The 24,311-nt window shown below is 36.1% G+C and overlaps 1 protein-coding gene across 2 annotated transcripts in view; it reads left to right on the top strand.

Moving 5' to 3' along the window:
• The window catches only part of DOCK11 (dedicator of cytokinesis 11), a 218,988-nt gene that overhangs the window by 156,132 nt on the left and 38,545 nt on the right, over positions 1 to 24,311 (top strand). For both annotated transcript variants that reach the window (XM_077146576.1, XM_077146575.1), the window contains 9 exons: positions 2,193 to 2,259; positions 4,262 to 4,309; positions 6,327 to 6,469; positions 8,140 to 8,255; positions 9,660 to 9,797; positions 13,409 to 13,591; positions 16,832 to 16,945; positions 19,641 to 19,856; positions 19,943 to 20,000. In XM_077146576.1, the coding sequence (XP_077002691.1) occupies positions 2,193 to 2,259; positions 4,262 to 4,309; positions 6,327 to 6,469; positions 8,140 to 8,255; positions 9,660 to 9,797; positions 13,409 to 13,591; positions 16,832 to 16,945; positions 19,641 to 19,856; positions 19,943 to 20,000 (1,083 nt within the window). The remainder of the gene's footprint in view (positions 1 to 2,192; positions 2,260 to 4,261; positions 4,310 to 6,326; positions 6,470 to 8,139; positions 8,256 to 9,659; positions 9,798 to 13,408; positions 13,592 to 16,831; positions 16,946 to 19,640; positions 19,857 to 19,942; positions 20,001 to 24,311) is intronic.

Below are 24,311 nucleotides of genomic sequence, written 5' to 3'. Positions count from 1 at the left end.
GTTTTTGCCCTTAACTGACCTCTCAAATCATTAATGGTTTCACTAAGAATTTTCTGTTGTTCAGCCAACTGCTTCATTTTGGCTGTCGAGCCTGTCCATCTTCCGTCTGCCAATCGCTCTTTCCTCATACTGGTTAATTTCGCCTGTAAACGGCGTAGCTCTTTATCATGGAGCTCTTTCAGTGTTAGCCATGTTTTCTTAAAATCGCCAGATGACAAATCACATACACTAAACTGCAATTTATCTCCTTCTGGAGGCTTCTTACTGCCTCCTCTGTCTCCCCCACCCATATTTCCTGCCAGCATCATGTTTCACTGATTTGGAACCGGTTGGGACAGGCTCTGGATGCCACCGAGAAAATGGCGGAAAGAGCGGCTGACTGAATCGGCTGTGGCAGGGATAAACCCTTCCACCCCTTTCACAGACCTTCTGCAAAGCTGCTTCAGGACTCGCGGAGGATGGGGTGGGGGCGGGTGGGGCTTAAGTGATAGAAAGAAAAAGGTCTGGCCTGACTTTTCCGGAGGAAGAGCCGGTTAAATCTGGCAGGAGAGGGAAGCCAACGCCTGTAGACAATGGCGCCGACAAGCCACGCTCTGAAGAGGCCGGAAACCCGGTGCCTTCTGGGTTCTAAACAGTAAGGTACATGAAGGCATGGGGGTGGGGGGTGGGGAGGACTAGAAGTCACCTCTGGCTTAACTTTTTAAAATCTATTTGACATTATTTTAGCATTTTAATTTTTGATAAGTATTTATAGTCATAAAGACCTATTAATATTCCTGGTCTCATAAAAGCAATTTGAAGTAGCTAAGTCGAAGTCCACCCGCCCCACCCCCCCGCCTGCTGCATAGCTGACATGGTCTTGTCTTCCATCTCTAGCTTACAGCTTCTACTCTAGCTTGATTGGAAATTGAATTATTTGCCTACTTTTATAAAACCCACATGTGGTTTTGTGTTTTTTTTTGTTTTACGTTTAGAGAAGGGTCTGCTTGGTACCAGTAGCTGTAGCAGGGTAAAACAGGAATGGAAAGTTGAGTAGTGGCAATGTATATTTTTTCTTTTTTTAGTCTCAGAAAGTAGGTGTGTTGGAAATAAAGAAATATGTAAAAACAGTCTATGTGATAACATTTAAGGGATGTTTGTGTCAGAAATAGTTATTCCTACTATGTTATAACTTTTACTCAGTATTTGTTTTGCCATATCATATTATCTGACACACAGGTTATTTTAACACCTTCATTCAGAAAGGCTTCCCTGATAAGTCCCAGTCTCAAGAAATAGTTAAAACTAAATAAATTCAAGTAGGCAAGCAGACATCCAACTGCACATAAGAAATTCTTTTAAAGCGTGTATTTATTAAGTGTGGTAATAATGCTTAGCTTTCCAACGATTTTATGGAAAAAAATAGAAAAATATTAAGAAAGCATGAAATTCACTTAGAAGGCAAAATTATGTACATACACGTACTGATCTTCAGAAAGATTTTTTAAATCCTTAGACCTCATCAGTTTGTCAGGTCTGAATTTTTTCCAAAGGCCTGTGGAAAAACAGCGTGGTCCCATATTTAATATACTTTTCAGCTACACATTTATCTTTGTTACACAGTAACCATGTACCGATAATACCTCCCAATATAGGGACACCTATTGTATGCAATTTGTGCCAGGCTTTCAGAGTTTATAATCAAAAGGCAAAAACGGCAGGAAAATAAAAATTATCTGGTTTGCCTCCGAAGCATAAGTCCTTAAACTTTTGGTTCACAAATCCCTGTGAATAGCAGACAGAGCCACTTGATCCTTTCCTTAGAAAAATACACGTAAACACACAATCAATAAAATTTCAGGGACTTCATTTAACAACCCAGGTCTAAAGTAATAATGCAACGACTTCCCTTTCTCTGTCTTCAGGGATGATATGAAGATTGAAATAAGCCATCCAAGAGACATTTATAAAGTAAATAGAAAGAATTGTTAATGCTTAAATTATTACAGATCAAATGTATATGTAGGTATATGTGGAATTTATTCAAAATGACAGTGTATGTATTGGGCAGTGGGACAGGAATGGAGGGTATAAAGGAAGCAAGATTGGCTGTGAGTTCATGGTTTTTGAGACTGAGTTGTGGGTGCTTGGGGGTTCGCAATGCTATTTGCTCTGATTATTTCAAGTTCTGACACTATTTATTTAATTTTCAGATACTCTTTTAACTTACTGGAATAAGGTATCTCCTCAGGAGCTCATAAACATTCTTGTACTTCTAGAGTAAGTAATATTAACTTTATTTTCATGAACTTCCCATTATTTTGTGGTCGCTTAATTTCCAAATACCAGAAAATATTTTCTTTTTTTTCAACAGCTTATTTACTAAGAATGTAAAAAATGCTAAATTTTTTATAATGCAGAAGCTGGCATACATGCTTTTCACATGTAAATGAAAGAAAAACAGGCAGATAACATACTTGTGATATTATAGAAAACTCTAGTAAATGATAAACCATTTTTACAGCCTGGCAGGAGTGTTTCTGCGATCTGAAAACAGTTCTGGTATCAGTTCCCAAATCATGCATTTCGAGCAGATGTTGAGTTAATAGAGTAGCTTAAATTATTGAAGTTAAGAGTTTATACATTTATGTAAAGCTGAGCAGTTCTACCCACTCAAAAATGCATGTGGAGTTGGTTCTTTTTATTCATGGTAGTTATTTTCTATAAGGTAACCATGAATACTGAATTAGCAAATTATGAACCATTGCACCTAGGAGAAATATAGGGCCTCTGGTCACAGCTTTTTCATCAACTGATCAGTAGGTAATCTTGTTTAGCATTAGCTTCTTTTTAAAGACACTTTATTTAATGTATATTGTTGATTCGTTAACATTGAATTCATGTCTAACTCATGCCTGAATGAAGCTTATCTAGTGCACATATTTTCTCTGTAAGTCACATTGCAACCTTCTTGCACTTAGAAACACTAGACGGTACATTAACAGCTACTCTTGGGGAGCATTTTAAACAGTGAAATCTGCAACAAGAGAGCACAAAAATTCAGGAAACATGACACTAAATAGACTGTGAAAAATAATACTTGTTTACAGTATGAGAGCTGAAACAAGAAGGTTGATTGCACCTTGTTTGACATCACCTGGGAATATGTACATGCATCAGGCCACTTAAATTTTTCACTATTCTGTACATGTCTGTGGATGACCACAAAAGCACTACAAGTATTGATTTGGGGTTACAAATGTTAGTGAGTAGGTAAGTTCACAAATATGGAATCTGCAGATAGTGAGGCTCGACTATATATGTACATATATATCCATTCCAGGGAGTTTGGAAGAAAACCTAATCTGGAGGAAGGAAGTTGTCCTGTACAGTGTGCTGAGCTATTTTACATAATTATTTTAAAAGCTAAAAGAAAAATTGGACTAAGAATGAAATGTAAGAATTGTTTACACATATGATATTACATATGCATATCTACCAAAAGGAAAGGAAATGAGGGTAATCAATACATAAAGATTTAATTAAAGTTTTTTAATATTTGCAGAGAATATCAGTAGACTAAACAATAGGATATAAGATTTTTTAAAGAAAATTATTGCAATTATACTGAAATATTATTCATAATTATACTGAAAATATGTGATGTTGGAGATTTGCTTTAAAAAATTATAGAAATTAGGGGAAAGCAAATGGGAGAGCAGGTGACCTGGTTGGGATAGAGTTTAAGCAAGAATGGCCATGAGTTGATAATCGTTGAGGCTAGTAGCTAATGGGTATGTGGGGATTTCTTATACTATCCTACCTACTTTTTGTATGTTTATAAGATTTTTGATAATAGAAAGCATTTTAATGCCATTAGAAAAAATATTGCAGTTGCCTCAAATTTTAGGGTATGGGAACCTTTTTTAGGTATTATGACTATGCTTGAGACCTTTGCTATATATTGGATGAAAAAGGATGCTTAGCATTGACAGTTTTTTAAAAATCTGTACCTAGAATGGTATATGAAAACATATTTTTTCTAGCGCTGATACAATTGTAGCAAATAAATAAATGTAGGAAGATATAATATAGGAAATCTGCAAGTAGTTATATGCACATACATTTCTGTATGCCAAAATATATATTATTGTGATATATAATATTGTAATAATGTTGTAATATGGTTTCAATGGGCCATTCTTTGTCATTTATGACTTTTCAAATAGTACTTGCTAAACTGCAGAGTATAATATTAACATGCTGTTGTTTTTCTTTCTAGAGTATGTTTGTTTCACTTTAGATATATGGGGAAAAGAAACATAGCAAGGTAATTTCCATAGCACTACCATTTCCATTTTTCCTTCTCTTCCAGCAGAGGGCAATCTTCATCATGCCATGTAAAAACCCAGATTAATTTTGAGCTAACATAACACACCCATGTTTTAATTTGCTAATGCTTCCAGAATGTAGTATACCAGAAATGGGTTAACTTTTATAAAGGGGGTTTATTCAGTTACAAACTTACAGTTTTGAGGCCATAAATATCCAAACTAAGGCATCCAGAGAAAGATACCTTGACTCAAAAAAGGCCAGTGGCTTCCAGAACACCTCTGTTAGCTGAAAAAGCATGTGGCTGATGTCTGCTGGTCCTTTGGTTTCTGGTTTCAAGCACCTTCCCCAAGGACATTTTTTTTCTGCATCTCCAAACATCTCTGTGTTGGCTCTGAGCTTTTTCCGAAATGGTTTCCTCTTAAAGAACTCCTGTAAGAGGATTAAGGCCTACCTTGAATGGGCAGAGATGAGTCTTCATGGAAACCACCTTATCAAAAGGTCCCACCCTAAACAAGAGGACTACCTCCACAAGATTGGATTAGGAAAAAGAATATGGCTTTTCTGGGGTACATAACAGTTTTAAACCAGCACAACCCACCATTTATTTAACATGTCCCAACACAATAAAGTTAAAATTAAACTAATATGGGGTGCACAGTTGGTTCAGTGGTAGAATGCTTGCCTTCCATGCAAGAGACCCGAGTTACATTCCCAGACCATGCACAAAAAAAAGAAAATGAAACTAATGTATACTGATATATAGTTTCCAGAGGGTAATGGTTAGACTGATGTATAGTTTATCTCTTGGGAGATCTCACTAATCCTAGAACAGATGCTCATCTTTCCTAAAGGATGAGGGAAAGTGGTAGATCCAGTAAAAGGCAGAAAATCATAAAGTAAGGACTACTGTAAGGTCTGTACTTTTGTCTATACTCTATCAATATTCACCTCAAAAATCTCGCCTTAAAAATATTCACCTCAGGGTGGACAGTGGTGGCGCAGTGGCAGAGTTCTCTCCTGCCATACCAGATACCTGGGTTTGATTCCCAGTGCCAGCCTATGTTAAATATATATATATATATATACACTTCAAAAATCCCCAAAAGTAATTGGAAGATATATTATCTAGTATCTATTTCTTCTTTTTGTTCTTTAAGTCCTAGTGAATAAGAACCTAAAAAAGTGTTTGAGGAACCCTAAGGCCCAAGATTACTCACTTATTTAAATAAGATGTATTTAAGGGGGAGAATTAGTCATTAAATTAATTCAAATATAGTTGTTTTTTTTGAAGTTAAGATTCCATGGCACTTTGAAAATTTAAAGAGGCTAGTTGGATTAGGTTTGTTGTTTCTCTAGAACATTCTGTAATATATAATAGGTGGTTCAAGTGAATTTTCACTGTTTTTCCTCATCTTTTGGAACCAGTATGATTGTTTCCACCATGACTTTTAGCTTCTAGAATTCTGCTAACGGTACCACAGTGTTTAGTAGCAGATAGACAGACTTTCTCTTCCTTAGTTCACATATGACCCGTTGTAATTTTCTAAATGAAGCTTTAGCATTAAAGAAAAATTTGCAAATCTTAGAACTAAACATGACAGCAGAGTCAAAAATTTTTTGTCCAAATTTAACATAAGCCCAGAGACATTAGATTGGCACACCTGTTTGAGAGCATCTAACTACAGGCATTTTGTCTCTCTCACTATCTTCTCTGACACTTGCCCTTCCTCACCTCTAATTAAAAGGTTGAATGTGTTAGCCAACCAGCTCTGATGTTCTTAGGAGAAGGAAGTGGGAACCTCTTTGTAAGTTCTTTAATAATATTCTTATAATATATGCTGTTTTAAAGATGAATTTCCAGGAGGCCTCATTTAATCCAAGTAATAACTGGCAGAATATTGAGCATAGTACCATGATTATGTGGAAACCCAATTATTTTTTAGTAAAAGAGAATCTAACATTGAGATATATTATTAGAGCACTCCAACTCCTAACTTTAGTATTCATTTTAGGGTACATGATGCCTGGCTGTCTAAACACTTTGGAATAGACCGAAAATCACAAACCATGCCAGCTCTTCGAAACAGATCAGGAGTAATGCAGGCCCGTCTTCAGCATCTTAGTAGCCTGGAAAGTTCATTTACACTTAATCACAGTAAGTGAAAATGTGTGTAGTGTACCCATTTGGAATAGCTGTGAAGTCCAGGTTTAAAATCACCAATAAGAACTGACTTCATATGAATGGATATATTTGCATATCTCTGCTATGTATTTATATAAAATCATTTCGTCATACATGATGTATTAGGGTTCTCTAGGGAGACAGGACCAACAGGAGATATTTGTAAATATTATGAGGTTTTTATAAAAATTATCTCACACGGGGATGCACAAGACCAAATTCTGTAGGGCAGGCTGCAAACTGGGAACTCTGATGAAGGTTTTCAGTGAGTCCCCAGGAGAAGCTGGCTGGCTAGAGATGGAAATTCTCTCTTCTGGCTGCTGAAATCATCACTTCTCCTTTTAAAGCCTTTAACTGATTGGATGAGACGTTTCTCATTGTTGAAGGCAATCTCCTCAATTGATTGTAGATGTAATCAGCCGTAGAAGCAATCAATTTAATGATGATTTTAATCCATGAAATAGCCATCAGGCCAGTGCTTGCTTAACCAAACACTATAATCTGGCCAAGTTGGCACATGAACATAATCATCACACATGACTATATAACGATTAAATATGGATGGGTTTTTCAGCAATTTTAGGTAATGGTGGTTTTTACTTAGTTCAGTATTACAGAAATTAAAGTTCTTTTCATTAAATTTCTGTCTTCATCATGTGAATTTATTTTGGACATCCTTCATTCCTACTATTAAACTTTAATGCAAACAATGGCATGCTTAATATGAAAGCATATATAATATTTGTTTAGAATTACTATTGTTCGTTCACTGATTAGGAGATTACACATCCTGAGCTGACTGCAGAAATCAATGAACTTTAAATACTATTTCGGCAAAGGTGTATTTCAGGAAGGTTGAAATATTGACAAGGCAAATAGGACAAGGAGAGAAACCTTGCCAAGCTGGGAAAACCATAGGTTTATATAAATGGCCACTCTCCTCTGAAGAGTAAATATTAATAAAAACTCAGAGTGAGAAAATTTAGTTTTCATACAGTCCTTTGGATGTTACAGAGAAGGAAGCCAACAAAACTGGCTTTGTGGTGGGAGCTGATAACAGCAACATCTTCAGCAAATGAACCCTGAACTAACAGACTCAAGATCTTTTAAAAGTTGCAAGTTTTAAAGCCTTCAGCTCTGTTCTTGTCTCTTATAAAAGCATTATGAACCTACTTCCTTCATTGGCTCAGATACTTTATTTTTACAAACAAACCTCATATCATTGACATAATTGAAAATATCTGACCATGGGGCGCTACTTTATATAGTTTAGCTGTATTTCTATGGTTTTATTAGTTTTGCACACATAACTAGTGGCAAGCCTAAACGGCTTCACACATTATTTCCTAGTTACATCACCATAATTCATTACCAAAATATTGTCTCTAAGGAAGTGGGTACCTAATTAGTGCTGTAGAACTTTGATACAGAGCTGAAGTGAAAATTCATGGAATCGATTAACCAAGACCATCTTTGATTAAGGAACAAATATAGTAAAACTCATTAGAGCTGCAGATTTTGAGGGTTTCCTTTCTTTTTGCTTGACTCTTTCTGAGTCTTTGGAGAAAAAATAATCATTCAGAATGGTTATGTGAATCTCTTGTTTTGGGTAAAGTTTGAATTTACTTTTGTTTAAATCTTAGGTTCTGCAACAACTGAAGCAGACATTTTCCACCAGGCACTTCTCGAAGGCAATATTGCCACTGAAGTTTCCCTAACAGTACTGGATACCATATCATTTTTCACTCAGTGCTTCAAGGTAAAAATGAAGAGTAAGAATTCATTCGATATCATTGCTAAGAAAACATTATATAAAAATTAACTAAAAAAAAACAAAAGAAAAAAATTAACTAGTCAGAAGCAAAACGGTATAGTGAAATAACCTTGGATGAGCAGTCAGGAGACTTAGAGGGCAGACCTAGTTTGAAAGTCACTGACACCCACCTGGCCTCATCCATAAAGTGAGGAATTGGACAAATTTACCCCCAAGCTCCCTTCTACCTCTTTAATTCTCTATATATTTTTTCTATTTAAAAACATTTTGCTTTCAGATTTCCAATAATTTTTAGCCCAACTTTTGATTGGATCAGTTCTCAAGAGCCTGTTATTAGGAAATGTCCTGTCACATTCGATGATGCCCAGGCAGACAGGCTGGCTGGGCCCGCTAGTCAGGCACTTAATTTATTTTCAGATATTGTCTCTCAGTGCAAGTCATCATTAACATAATGATAAATAAATGAAAATATGGTAAAAGCAATCATCTTGCACAGTTGTTGAAGAGAAAAAATGAAATAGTAGATGTGAGAGTGCTTTGAAAAGTAAAAACTATATGACTAATGTAAGATAGCATTAGTAAGAGAACTCAAAGATGAAAAATCTTGCTTGCTTTCTGCATAAGTCATACAAATAATTCACCCTCCTTCTCTATGTAATTCAGTTAATTGTTTCACCCTCCAGATTTACTATGGAAATCTTGCCTATGCATTTCAAAGAGGCTTATAATAGAAAATCAAGTTAAATACTAATAAAAATAGATGCAGAATCCCCTTATGAAGTATTATTTGTTTCTATTATGTCTTTCTTTGTAAGAAGGATTTAAACAATTTAGCATAGTGCATTGAATTGTAATACCTGTTATTATCTCTACTCATAAGAGGTTTAGTTTGTCACCAATGGCTAACTATATCTTCTACTAACCATAATTTTAAAAGTAAATTATCTAATAGACTTTTAAAATAGAATTGATATTTTGCTTAACTCTTAAACATTGGTCTCCCTCAGTGAAATATAAAAGCTAGTTGTCTTGTACCCATTTTTAGTTTACTGGTTCTTAATTGAGAAGAAAAATGGTTAGATTAGTGGTAAATACTCTTCCCATACCAGTTTTGTATTTGTTGTGTTGCATTGGAAAAATATTTTTCATCTGCTTAGAACAATGGCATCAAACATTCTAGATATATTTATATAGTATTTTGAGATTTGAGATATCCAAGTTGAAAGACAGTGAAAATATTTTAAAATCTTATTAAAAGCCTTTATTTTTCTGAAGCGTCCAAGCAGTGGTTTGATAAACAGGTACTGGTGAAGTCAGTTCTCTGATTGTAGCTTATGGGAAATATAAGCTAAGTCTTTCTGCAAAATGTATTTTTTTCATGTTTTGTAGAACCAACTTTTAAATAATGATGGACACAACCCATTAATGAAAAAAGTATTTGATATTCATCTTGCTTTTCTTAAAAATGGACAATCTGAAGTGTCACTGAAACATGTGTTTGCCTCTCTAAGAGCTTTCATTAGTAAGGTAAGGAAAGAAGCTTTATAGCTCAACTTCAGGACAAAAAGGAAAGAAAAGGGGAGAGGAGAGAGGATTATAATGAGTGACAGCTACAAACCTCAAATGATGAAGCCATAAGTACTGCCTTTGTAAATATAGATACAGACCAGAAAAACGCATAAAGAAAGCCTGACCATGAAAATCCTCAAGTCAGAACCTGCTTTTTATTTTACCCTGCCATACCTTCCCTTTCCCAGTAGTTTCCTTTGAAGAGTGTCATCTTCTTTCTTTTTTTTCAATCAATGTCATTTTCAAATTACCAACTTTGTCCGTTTTTCTTCTATTTTGCTTCTTTTAAAAGTCTTATCAAACTGAAGGAAATAAGCTGTAAGTACACTCTTATAGGCACTTTGAAAGCATGAACCAAGATCTATAACCCCAGGGTCTTGTGTAAAATCTTACAAATTGTAGAATCCTTCCTTTCAGTGCTAATTGTATCTGAGACCCTAAATTTTCAGGCCTCGGATACAATTAAAATTAAAAGCCTCATACTTGGCTTTTAAGAGTAAATATGACTGAAAGAGATGTCAAAGTCTTACTTCTGGTCTGTTTTGGTGGCTTTAAAACTTAAGAATAGACATGATAAACCAAAATGGCATTAAAATTATAGAAATGCAAGTCTAGGCCTTCCACTCTGGTGTATATAACTTTAATAAGACAAAGAAATTAGATTAATTGATTTCTCTAATAGGATAGATAAGCATGGAGAACTTTTCTGTCATTATTTATATGGTAGCCTACTACATTTAATTGATAGAGGAACTAGGTGAATTTGAAACTTTTATTGCCATCCTTTAATAAAACTTGCAAATAATTTAATAAAACTTTCAAGTAACTGAGTTCAATACAAGGATATTGTAAGAAACTAAGGGAAAAAGATTCAGAAATAATTTAACAGTTACTGGGTACTTACCAGTGTGTGAGAAATATAGTCCCTTAGGGCTTATTGTCCAGTAGAGGGAGACACACACACACACATACACGTACCATTAGGATAAAAGAAGTCTATACGGAGAGCTGGGTGTGAGCAGGAGAAGGAGGAAAAATGTTACGATTTAGCAAAATTTTCATAAGGTTTGTCTTTAGTGTGTAAAACATAACTATTTGTCAGACACTTTGAGTAGAAGAATCAGCTTAAGAAAGTCATGGAGATATAGCCCATTCAAGTCCTTCTATAAATCTGGAGCTATGATTTAGTATGAATTAAACAAGAGATAACACTGAAGAGGAAAATAAAGGACCAAATCATTGTATACTCTTCTTGAAAGCTGAGCTTCACCTTTTTTTTCCCTCTTTTGTTCCTGCTTATTTTGAGCTTCATCTTTTAAGTGTCAGGGAGCCATGGAAGTGTTTTAAGCAGGGAAATAACAATTAGGTTTGCATAAAAGAGAGTTGTGTGGGTGGTAGGAAGGGGGCAACTCTTTCAAAGTAGTGTGGAGGATGGATTGGTGGCAAGAGTGAAGACAGAGAGAATATTAAGAAGACTTGTTGCATGCCATAGGCTAGATAAGAGATGAGGGCCTGAAGTAAGGCAATCACGGTGGAAATGGAAAGTCAATGGCAAATACAAGACGTGTTAAGGAAATAGAATATATAGGATTTGGTCATTGATTCACTGATTGGATGGTGGGGTGTGAAGACTGATGTAGTCTTTTTTTCCCTGTGTTTCACCTTTGGGATACAAGTTAATTAGTTCATTTTTGGGGACCTTTTAAATTTAAGCTGACTACGGGACATCCAGTGAGAACTGTTAGATTAGATGGTTGGATATAGAGATCTTTGCTCTAGAGAGAGATCTGGGTTGGAGAGTTAGATTTGAGATCATTTCCCCCATTCATTCATGCTGTATTTATTGAGCACCTTCTCTGTGTCAGGTACTGTGCTAGGTACTGGAGATATGATGGTGTGGGTACAAAACGAAAACAAGCATAAGCTCTTCCCTCATGATGCTTTCAGTCTAGTGGATGGAGACAAAAAATTTAAAAGTACATAAAATAATTATTAATTCTAAGTTCTAGGAAGGAAACAAACAAGGAGCTGAGATAGAATATAGTGATTTGCGTGGGGGGTACCTTACTTTATATAGGTTTGTGACTTTTAAAATAATATGATTTTCCTAAAATATGAAAAGGGGCCAACTACTCAGAGAGCTGGCAGAAAAAGCACTCTAGGGACATGCATATGCAGATGACCTGAGTTGGGAAAGAGTTTGGAATGGTCTGGGTAGTAAAAGGCCAGTATAGCTGGAGCTTAGCAGACTAGGGAGAGCATTAGCATATGAGTGAAGATGGAAACCATGGGAGTGGTTTAATTTCCCTTGGAGAGTATGTAGGGTAAGAAAAGTTCAAGGCAGAACCTTGGAGAAAAACAATATAGGATGGGTTGGAAGAGGAATCCATAGAGGATGTGAGAGGGAACAGTCACAGAGATAGAAAGAAAGGCAAGAAAGAAGATTATGGAAGCCAAGGGAGCTTCAATGGTGTCATGAGGTATAGAGTAGTCAAATAAGATAAGGGCGAAAGGGGTCCATTGGAATTGGAAATTAGGGGGTCATTGGTGACCTTGACCATTGCTAACTCAGAGAAGTGATGTGGGTAGAAGACTGAATGTAGTACATTAACTCCAATATAATTATTCTCTCCATTAATCCTTTATTTTCATACTGGAGTATCTTGCTCAGCAAGAGTTGGTTTAAGGTGGTGAAACTATTGATGAGATTTCCTAATTGTCAATTAGAAAACGTTTATTAAATATTCATTATATGCATAGCATTGCACTTGGTGTTTAAGCGAGATAAAGAGAAGGTAGATTCCTGTAACTTGGGTTTAAATTCAAGGTTCCCAACAAATGCTTTTGAAAGGATTCCCCTCCACCTTCCCACTCCATGAAAAATATTCATTGTATACCCTGAAGCAGCTTGTTACTTGACTGATCCTGTAACATGGTAGAGATTGCAACAAGCCTATGTTATATATATAGTTTATCTTCCACAATGCAGACTGAATACATTCTCAAAGTAACAGGCCACTTGGCTGTTTCCAGGAATAGGTAGAAAAGTCATAGTCTTTTCCATGCCAAAATGTATTTTAATGAATGCTGTTGATGAGTGGGGGATATGTGTATGTGTACAGTTCATCTCTATCCCATTTGTTAAAAGATCAGCAAGGTTCACTTGCTGAATAGGTTCCAGCAATGATTTTCTCGGTACTTGGAAGTTCAAAACATAAGGAACTGCTTAAATAGAAAACAAGAGTATGTAATACAAATTATCCCTTCCATTTTTAAGGCGCGATTCAAGATCTGTCCTTCATTCATCATTTCAGTCATTTCTTCATTTAGTATATCTTATGAGAATCAACTTATCATCTGTTGCAGACCATCCTGAGCTCTTCTCAAATCTATAGCATTTGTAGTCAGTACCTCATGTTTAGTAATAACTTGTATACACTTTTGAATTGTTCTGTCATTGGCACATGCTGGTCTTGTTTTAAACTAGTGTGAGTTTTGGACACTTGGTATTTGATTGATTTTTATGATTGGGTTTTCAGATGCTTATTTATGTTTTCCCTGTACTTTAGTTTCCCTCAGCTTTTTTCAAAGGAAGGGTAAACATGTGTGCTGCATTTTGCTATGAGGTTTTAAAGTGCTGTACCTCAAAGATCAGCTCAACTAGGAATGAAGCATCTGCACTTCTGTATCTTTTGATGAGAAACAACTTTGAGTATACCAAAAGGAAAACCTTTTTGAGGACACACTTGCAGGTCAGTGAAAATCAGAGTTCCTCTTTTTCTTTCTTCATTTCAGTCTTTAACTTCTTGATCAAGATCTGACTGTCCTGTCCAGTATTAGCTCCATGTAGCCATTTGGCACTTGAAATGTGGCTGATTGGAATTGAGATGTGCTATAAATATATACACATTAACTTTTGAAGACCTAATACAAAAAAATGTAATGTATTAGGTGCACGGGTGGTTCAGTGGTAGAATGCATGCCTTCCATGCGGGAGACCCGGGTTCAATTCCCAGACCATGCACCTAAAAAAATAAATTAAATAAAATTTTAGAAAAGTAAAATATCTCAATTGTTTTCTTTTTTCTTTTATTTTGTTTTAATGGTTTTATATTGATTAAATGTAGAAATGATATTTTGAATATATTGGATTAAAGAAAGTATATTAAAATTAATTTCACCTGTGTCTTTTTGCTTTTTAATGTGGTTATCAGATAATTAACATTATATATGTGTGGGTTCTGTCCTGTAACCACTTGTTGAAGAGTGCTTTGAAAACTATTGCTTTTTTATTTCTTTGCTTTGTATATATGTTATACTATACAATAAAAAAATTTATATATATAGTTTGCATCATATTTCTAGTAGACAGTGCTGCTCCTGAGCATAGGTGTTAAGAGGGTGGGCTCTAGTTCAGATTCCAGCACTACTGCACGTTGTGTAACCTTGAGCAAGTTAACTTCTCAGTGCCTTGGTTTCTTCATATGTAGAAACCTACCTCATAGGGTGGTTTGTGGGAATTAAATGAGATGATAGTAGCAAAATACTTACTAGATATTATTATTACCTAACAAGTAATACAGCTTGTGTTTTTCATGCTCCAGTATGTCCAATTATTTAAAAATGAGAGAACTTAAATTGGTAGAAAGCATGTACCTTTTGTATAAGCAGAACTACCTGGGCTTAAATTTTATCATAGGATGGCTACTTACTGTGTGATCTAAGACAAGTTTCTCAATCTGTCTGAACCGATTTCCTCATCTGTAAAATGAAGCCAAGTGTATTTCACCTTGCAGAGTAATCATGAGGGCTAAAAATAAATTGTGTGTAGTACCTGACACAGTGCCTAGTACATCATAGACACTTATTTCATGCTAGCTACTCAAAAGCTCCATATTTTTTGCTTGTCTGATGAAACAGCTCTGAACCAAACCACAATTGGGAATTCTTGACTCAGTAGGCTTCTTTGTGATATGGGAAATTTGGGTCATATTTATATCTTCACGGCCATGATCTATACCATTGGAGTTTTACTGAAGACTAGGTTATTAATAGGGAAGCCACCATAAGAAGTTTTATTTTAAATGGTTATTAGTAACATGAACATCTGATAGGAGTATATGCTTCCTGTAAAAACCTGCTGTCTAGTTATTTTTTGGGAGCCAGGAGTCAGCATTGCACATTAGGTCATTTGATAGAAGGGATCATTTGAATGCTACTTCCTCCCAAAACACTTTTTCAGTTACTGTGCCAATATGCCTGAAGTTCCGCATTAGGATCCTTCCTCTGGTTCAAAGCATCAATTCTCTCAAATCCCTTATTAAAATATAAATGAGTTAATATGTATGACAGCAGAACAGTGTCAAGCACATAGTAAGTTCTCAATAAGGGTTGAGTATGATTATGATCTCTTTAATCCTCATGAACTCTAAAGTAGGTATTGCTGTCTTCCCTGTTTTACAAGTGAGGAAAATGAGACAGAAGGGCTAAATAACTTACCCAAAACCACCCAATGAATAAGTGATAGAGCCAAGATTTGAATCTAAGGCACTTTGACTCTAGAGCCTGCACCCTAGCTACTGCTGTTTCCTGCTTCTCATAATCAGCATGAAGCATCCAGCCATTAATATCTGTTCTACTTTGCAAGCTGCCAGAATGTGGTATACCAGAAATGGAATGGCTTTTAAAAGGGGAAATTTATTAATTTGCAAGTTTACATGTTTTAAGGCTGTGAAAATGTCCCAATTAAAGCAAGGCTATAGAAATGTCCAATCTAAGGCATCCAGGGAAAGATACCTTAGTTCAAGAAGGTGAGATCTGCTAGCTTTCTCTCCAGGCTTCTTGTTTCACGACAATCCGCTAGGGGCATTTTCCTTCTTCATCTCCAAAGGTCTCTGGCTGCGTTGGCTCTGTAGCTTTTTCCAAAGTGGTTCCCTCTTAAAGGGCTCCATTAAGCAATCCCACCTTGAATGGGTAGAGACACATCTCTATGGAAACTATCTAATCAAAAGTTACCACTCACAATTGAGTGGGTCATGTTCTGCATGGATAATACTCTCACCCAGCAATATTGAATAAGGATTAAAGGACGTGGCTTTTCTAGGGTACACAACAGATTCAAACTGGCACATCTCAGCATGAGTTGTTTAGACATTCATTCAGGGGAGCTCTGAGGCATTAAAACACGAAGGCCATTGCTGAGCCTGCTGTCTAAACTTGGTAGGCCCTGGTCAAAACAAAGAAGAGAGCCCTGAAGCTCTGAACTTAGGAGTCTAACACACAAAAAGTGAAAAGAAGTAAGAAGTCATCAACAAAAAATATCTTTTATTCCCAACTTTGCTCTGGTTAACACCTAGCAAAGCATATTCAAAGTAGAGACCTGGCTGCCTTTGGTTCAGTTTACTAAAATTTTTTTCAACATTTTTTTTATTGTGAAATACAGCATATATACAAAAAAAGCAATAAATTTCCAAGTACATTTTAGCAAGTAGTTATAGAACAGATTTTAAAGTTTGGTATGGGTTACAGTTCCATAATTTTTCATTTTTTCTTCTAGCTGCTCCAAGACACTGGAGATCAACAGAAATATCAATATAATGATTCAGCAGTTGTACTTATTTGTTAACTCCTATTTTCTCTGTTATACTTCCTTCTCGTTTTTTCTTTTTTGTGAAAAATAACGTATATACAAAAAAGCAAGTTTACTATTTTTGAAAACAGTTTAAGATTTAGCTGTGCTATGAATGCTGAAAAACTGTTCACTCCTAACCAAGAAAGGTCCGGATAAAATTTGAAATTGGGACTTTTGAAGTTGCTCTTTCAGTAGAAGAATTTAAACTCCTCATGTATGAGGAAAATAGGTTTTGATTAAACAATGTAGAACTTTTAAATGAAGCGTTTCACATGAGTGCTTCTGTATTTATGTAATGATGTAAATAAGCAGCATTTGTCCAAAAGCCATATAGAAAACAGTGTTTCTTTCTTCCCCACAGATCATAATTGCTGTAAGCCAGCTGATAGCTGATGTAGCACTAAGTGGAGGATCAAGATTTCAGGAGTCTTTATTCATTATCAATAATTTTGCAAATAGTGACAGGCCAATGAAGGTACGTTCTAACTTCGAGTACTAAATTAGAACCATCTTTACTATCGGAGAAGTTAACAGTTCTAGAATTAAAGTCTCATTGTATTCACAACTTTTGATGGTACACGTCGTATAGAAGGTGAGCTGTGTAAGTCAAAGGCTTTGTCTTGTACACCACTGTTTCTCTAGTACCTAGAACACTGTTCAATGTGAATTAGATGACTGGATGCTTATATGCAGTTATTATAGCTATTAGGATCAGAATTTTTCTGGACCTTTTCTAAACTTGCTCAAAAAATCAATAGGTCTTTTCTTTCTTTAACAGTTGTAAAAAATGTTTATTATTGGCTAATTAAGCACTGAGTTTTAAATGTCCCCAAATCTCATTTTGTAGAGTAGCTAACAGCTACCTTATCCATTGCCAACAAATTAGGAATGGCACAGAAGGGATTCATTATATGACAATTTTGTTAGTTGTGAGTTACAGAAATAATCTGTTAACTAATCGTGGGATTCCATAGATACTTATTGGCAGATCTAAGCCAGTAAAATTTGAAAAAAAATTGAAAGTTTGTAGTCATAGCATACTTGATATTTGGAACGTGTAGAATCTATGTACCAAAAAAATTCTCATGGAAACATTAGACTGAAAAAGAAAAAGAAAAAAACAACACTGAATAGTGCCAGCCAACCTCATGCTGGGAAAGTTTGCTTTTCAGCCAGTTCTACTGTTTCCCCAAGGGGTCAATATATGCTCCAAATAATCCCTTGAGCATAGAAACAATTTAGGCCATTTATGTTCTTTTACATATACTATGAGTTTATTTTAGCAAATGTTTCCATCCTCAATGCCATGTTATATAGGTGGATTAGCAACTTTTTCAAAGTAAATAGGCTTTGTGTTGGCTCTCCTGAATAGGAAATCTTTTCATGGCTCATTTCTGAAATGACCTAGTTTTATTCTTTTAGGGCAGTCATTACCGAATAACCCTATTACAGCAAGGTATGCTTTTCCCCCAGCAAAAGGAATCACTATTAATATGCAAAACAGAACTTTAGGTATAATAATTATTTTTAAAAAGGGTAGAGAAGGATGTTTTTAAAACCGGTAATTCTGCATTATATAGATATCCCCTTTTTAGTTTAAGGTATATTACAGTGGCTAGAGGGTAATGCCTGAAACTGTAGAGCTGTGTTCCAGTAGCCATGTTTCTTGAAGATGAATGTATAATGATATAGCTTTTGCAGTGTAACTATGTGATTATGAAAACCTTGTGTCTGAGGACCCTTTTATCTATGGTATGGACAGATGAGTAAAAAATATGGATTTAAAATAAATAAATGGGGGAACAAATGTTAAAACAAATTGAGTAGATTGAAATACTAGTCAATGGAAAGGAGTAGTAAGGGGTATAGAAAAACAATAGAGGGAACAAAGGTTAAAATATATTGGGTAGATGGTCAGTGAGGGAGGGGTAAGGGATATGTGTGTATGAGTTTTTCTTTTTCTGGAATGATGTAAATGTTCTAAAAAAATGATCATGGTGATGAATGTACTACTATGTCGATGATATTGTGAGCCATTGACTGTACACCATGTACGGAATGTTTGTATGTTAAGAATGTTTGTGTTGTATGTTGTTTATCTATAAAAATATTTAAAAAAAAAAAGTAATTCCATGTTTGATTATATTCACGTTGAAGAGCTCCCTAGGGGGTGCAATGGTGTTTCAGTGGCAGAATTTTTGCCTGTCGTGCCAGAAACTTGGGTTCGATTCCCAGAGCCTGCCCAAGCCAAAAAAAAAAAAAAAAAAAAATGAAAAAAGAAAAAGCTCCCTAAACCCTGTTCCTCTTCGTTTCTCATCTTCCCTCAATTATACAGATAATTGTGATTACTCCAGTGAGGCTTAAAGGAATGACGTGACTCTTTAAATAATTTCTGGATAAAGAGGAAACTTTAATTTAGTGTTTTAGGGATCAGAAACAATCCTTATAAAGTGATTCATAAACTCTCATTTGCAGAAATGGAAATTTTTTTTTCACGGGCAGGCACCAGGAATCGAACCCGGGTCTCCAGAATGGCAGGCGAGGACTCTGCCTGCTGAGCCACCATGGCCCACCCAGAAATGGAAATTTTTGCAGTCTGTTTTTCACCTTAATATGCGTGGCAGTTGGTGAATGGGATAGATATGCCTGTCAGTGTACAAGAGTGGCTAAGAGCATTAACTCTGGAGCCAGACTGCCTGGTTATGAATCCTGTCTCTACAATTTCCTGGCTGTGAGACCTTGGCCAAGCTAATTAATTACTCTGTCTCTCAGTTTTCCCATTGGTAAAACAAATTGTAATAGTTCTTAACTCATAGGAGTGTTGTAAAAATTAAGATAAAACGTGAAGAACACCCAGACCAGTGCCTGGGTGTACAAAATAAGCTGTCAGTAATTTTTAGTTTCCATTATCAGTCTATACAGTAATAGGAAATATAGATTACTCCTATAGCTATGGAATTCACAGGCTGGGATTTGAAGCCAGGCAGTCTGGCTCCAGAGTCCATACTTTTATGTATTTTGAATATTCTGCCCTCATTCTGCCCATATGTAGCATCTAGCAACAGAACAAGGAGTAAAAATCATATTATGTTCCTACAATTAGATGCCAAGGATTACAGGTCTGCAATAATCTTGTTAAATGTGTTTTTGTTTGTTTGTTTCAAAATTAGGCAACTGCTTTTCCCACAGAAGTCAAAGACTTGACCAAGAGGATCCGAACCGTTCTTATGGCCACTGCTCAAATGAAGGAGCATGAGAAAGACCCTGAAATGCTAATTGACCTCCAGTATAGCTTAGCCAAGTCCTATGCAAGCACTCCAGAGCTGAGGAAAACTTGGCTCGATAGCATGGCCAAAATCCACATAAAAAATGGAGATTTTTCAGAGGTAACTACCTAAAGTTTTGTTCTAAACACAGCCCTCAAAACTCTTGAGCACATTCTGACAAGTCTCTCTTCGTAATTCTTTTCCAGGCTGCAATGTGTTATGTCCATGTAGCAGCTCTGGTTGCAGAATTCCTTCATCGAAAAAGTAAGATATTTCTGGTCTTAGAGTGGGGATAATTTCAGTTGGCACAATAATTTTTATCTTTGTGGTCTGCACCTATGAATGTGATGTAATTGAGCTCTGAAAAATATGTTCACCACATTCACTGTTAAGCAGAAGTTGTTTTAAAAAGAAGGCTGAAGTGTTCATTTTGCCTTTTGCTTTTGTTAGTGGTTACAAGGATAAGTTATATAGTACAAGGCCAGGCCTGGTAGCCAATGTTTATTTTCTAAGATTTTCTCCCTGGAAGACTGCCACAGATTAAATTCTTCTCAGGGCTCATGAGAAGTTCACAATAATACAAATCACTTATTTCCTCCTGGTCTGACTCTACTTTAATTGCTCCTAGACCATGTCTCTACAGCTACTTTAGTGCAACAATACCTGGATATTAAAAGGGAGTTATGCTCTCGAAGGGCCACAGGATCCAGCAACTCTAATTCAGGATACAGCCTGTAAGCTTCCCTTTCCAAAAACAATATTGTTGGCTACTGTAGCTACTCAGATAGTAAAACAGTTAAGTTAGGTTTAAAAGTTTGTTTGGCAGTGGAGATTTCAATCAAAAATTGTCCTACTATCTGCCACAATGTCCAAGCTACTTCCTTTAAGGCAGTCGAACTTGTAACACTAGGCAAAATGAAACCAACTTGCAGGCCTAATATGACTCTGGCCTTTGCTTTGGGAATGCAGTCATGTTTTGTTTTGTTTTGTTTTGTTTTGTTTTAATTCCAGAATTCCTACAGTTAACTATGGAGCTTTAATTTGCCTAAGGCTCTGTGTTTAATTGCCTCATATAATACCACCCATATGGAGAGAATCTTTTTCTAAAAATCTTTCTAAAAAGATTCTTCCCATACATGATATCTTGATTTAAATGTAGATTCGGTTTGCTAATATTTTAAAATAATAGATTCAGTTTGGTACTGAAATTCTTTTAACCACTCTATGTGTTTGAGATTGGTATATTCTAGGTTTTTCCTTTTAGTACGTATTGATTTTAAAATGAAGAAATATTAATGATCAAAATAAGGCCCTGTTTCTGGTTTTGTTTTGATCATTGGTATGTCTATGAAACTACAGTAGAAATGAATTTTGAAGTTGCATACCTGCAAATATGAGAACTTTCACCACAGTACTAAATACAATTTTAGGTGTGTCTTTTAGGGAACTTACATTCATATTATTGAGTCTTTCTAATTACTAGACATCTGAAATAAGAGTTTTATGTCCACTAACTATAAAACTGTATCCTTTATATTTTGAAAATAGTCACCTATATTAAAAATATTTCCTTAGCATTTTTAGTGTTTTTCACAAGTACAAAGACCTTAACACTAAGTAAAAATTGAGGATTATTTATTTCCTGTATCACTCATTAAGTTTAGAAATATAATCCAGGATCTGGCAAAACAGCAATTAAAACAGAATTTAAATCTTGCTATGTTACTTTTTGGCATCAGCAAGAGGCAGCTAACCTAAACATCAAACACTGTGACATACTGCAACAAGTGGGAATAGGGTTTTTAAATAGTCATTTAAAATATTTATTTCAATACCCTTAAGGTTTTTTGGAATATATCCTTCATAGAAATAAAAGAGCCATTCTCTAAGGAGAAAGAAATGTTGTTTTTTGCATTTTAAAGAATAAATAATGGTAATGTAAGAGAAGTTTGCATATTTATTTATAGGTGCCACCAATTTTAAAACCTGGAAAATTCTACTTTCCTAAGCTAGAAAACCTTTTATAAAATGGTAGCAGGAAGAAAAAAAAACAGCCTCAATGATCCAAAGCACTTTCTTTTGTTAATTAGCTGGTTAAACTATGATAGTTATATTACCAAAGACTATTGACTTAAAACACAAACAGATTAAAAGCTTGAACTGCTAACTTGCCATTCAATGTGAGAACTCTACAGTTCCACCAGAATTAGTGGGGTTTTAAAAATTGTATACAAGGCCTGGATGTTTACAGAGTACATAAAATACATTTGAGTACAGAACTGAAAAAAAAAGTTTTATTTACACTTAGGACTAACAGTTTTAACAAAGATAATCAGGCAACTCCAGAATCTTTTTTCTATCAAGGGTCATTTCATAATGATGACAAAGAAAGAAGAATTAATCTAGAGGACATTTCAAATATTTGACATAGCAATTGCCTGCTTTCTGCTTTCTCAGATTTCTAAGCTATTTCTCTTGAAGGCCATTATAAAACTTTTTTTTTTTTTTACATGGGCAGGCACCAGGAATCGAACCCGGGTCCTTGGGCATGGCAGGCAAGCACTCTTACCTGCTGAGCCACCGTGGCCCGCCCTATAAAACTTTTTTTTATCAAGATGGACTAAAATTCTTATCAGCTGACATATTGGAGGCAGATGTTCTGCTGTTTCAGAGCTTTTAAGAAAAACATCAGTTTGTCCCATTGGGTAGTTGTCTAACCAGGCTAGGCTTTGGGCCCCTGTCCCACAGGAGAGATTGTACAACACCACGAGGGTCAGTTCTAGATTCTTTTCTTCATTGTTTCAGGCACTGAGCTGAGAAGGAAAGGGAAGGCAATATCCGGTTCTTTCTGTCCCTGCCCTCACCCTCAAACTTCTTCCATATAGCTTCAGCTCTTGCTGTTTCTACCAAAGAGACTGTAAGGATTTTCGTTGTCTTTCCTTTACCTAAGTCACCTCTTAAGTGGTTATTCTTGGATGTCAGTGATTCTTTCCACTCCAAAAAATATAAAATGAAAAAAACACCTCTGATTGCCTTATTTCTATTTTGTCTGAGAACTTCGAAATTTCTAGGCTCCATTCCCTAGAGGCTAGATGTTTATGTATTTCTCTTTCTTCTCCCTTTTCCTGAGAGAGGGCACAACTGTTTTTTCCCTAGGGAAGACAAGAGTCAAATCTCCACATTCTTCCTCCACCACATAGCATCCAAGCTTCAGCAAAGCCTGGGGCGTTCAGGGCTCCCCTATCAACCCAGAAAAAGGAATTTCCTTTCCCATAGAGTCTGGTATTTTTAATTCCTTATAGGGTAATGTTGCTCCCTTTCCCAAGTCTTTATACCCAGGATTTGATATCTTAAATTTTGCAAGGCTTTTTATTCCCCTGTTCCTTCCCAATCTGTCTTTTCTGCCCTTGCCCTTCCCTCAGGACTCTTACCTCTTATGCTTCTTCTGAAATAAGATGTCACCATGTGGCTTTATCAAGGGTTGAACTGATTCCCCATCCTCCACTAACCCCCAGTCTTTTGACAGGATGACTTACGCTCTCAGTAGTAGCCTCTGCTTGGGCAGTACCAACTTCTGTCCATAGTATCTTTCTCTCCCCAGGACAGAAGTCAGGAATAGAGACATTACAGCTATGAGGGGCAAGGTCAGGGATCCAGATCAAATACCAGACTAATAGCAAACTCTCCAGGATCACCTCATACAGGGCTACATGAGAACCCTCAAGCTGAAACCCCCCTTGGTTGGGATATGCACACTGGCCAGTTCTAGACTCAGAAACTTGTTTCATCTTGTATTAGTTAGGTTGAGAGATCATCTTTGCCAGGTGATGGTGCCAGGTTGTTCTGTTGCTATGGCCTTAAGTCATCAGCATGTGAATTTCATCTATGGCTGATTACATCTCCAGTCAGCTAAGGGGAGTGCCTTCTGCCATGAGTGAGGTTGAATTTAATTAGTTGGAGGCTTAAAAGGAGGAGTCCAGAAGAGAAAGAAGTAGCTCAGTACATCTCAGCTCAGAGCTCAGAGCCAACACAGACCCAGACATTTGGAGATGCAGAAAGGAGACACCCCGGGGAAAGCTGTTTGACCCCTGAAGCCAGGAGAGAAGGCCAGAGATGTCACCATGTGCCTTCCCATGTGACAGAGAAACTCAGAGAAAAACCAGCTGCCTTTCCTCCAAGGAACTGTAAATGTGTAACTAAATAAATCCCCTTTATAAAAGCCAATCCATCTCTCATGTACTGCATTCTGGCAGACTTATCAAACTAAAACACATCTGAAAATCTTTCCAGCACCAAGGAGAATCAGAATTTGTCTTAAACATTTTAAAGAACCCCGCAATCAATAAGGTCCTCATATTATTGCATAATTTGGTGGTTGTTGTTAACTTAAGCAAACAAGGGAAGGATATAGTCTTCCTCTAGGTAGATGCCATCAAGATATGTCATCAGACATATGAATCAAGATAATACATTTAACATCACAGAATAGTGAACTCTGAGACTGAAGCTTCCTTCCTCAACCCATTAATCTCAGATACTTAGTTATGAGTAGGTCATTATTTCTAATCATTACTA

Source organism: Tamandua tetradactyla, chromosome X (assembly GCF_023851605.1).
Source record: "Tamandua tetradactyla isolate mTamTet1 chromosome X, mTamTet1.pri, whole genome shotgun sequence".
Lineage (NCBI taxonomy): Eukaryota > Metazoa > Chordata > Mammalia > Pilosa > Myrmecophagidae > Tamandua > Tamandua tetradactyla.
The sequence above is the reverse complement of the archived record's forward strand: the minus strand, read 5'-3'. Positions and strand labels throughout refer to the sequence as shown.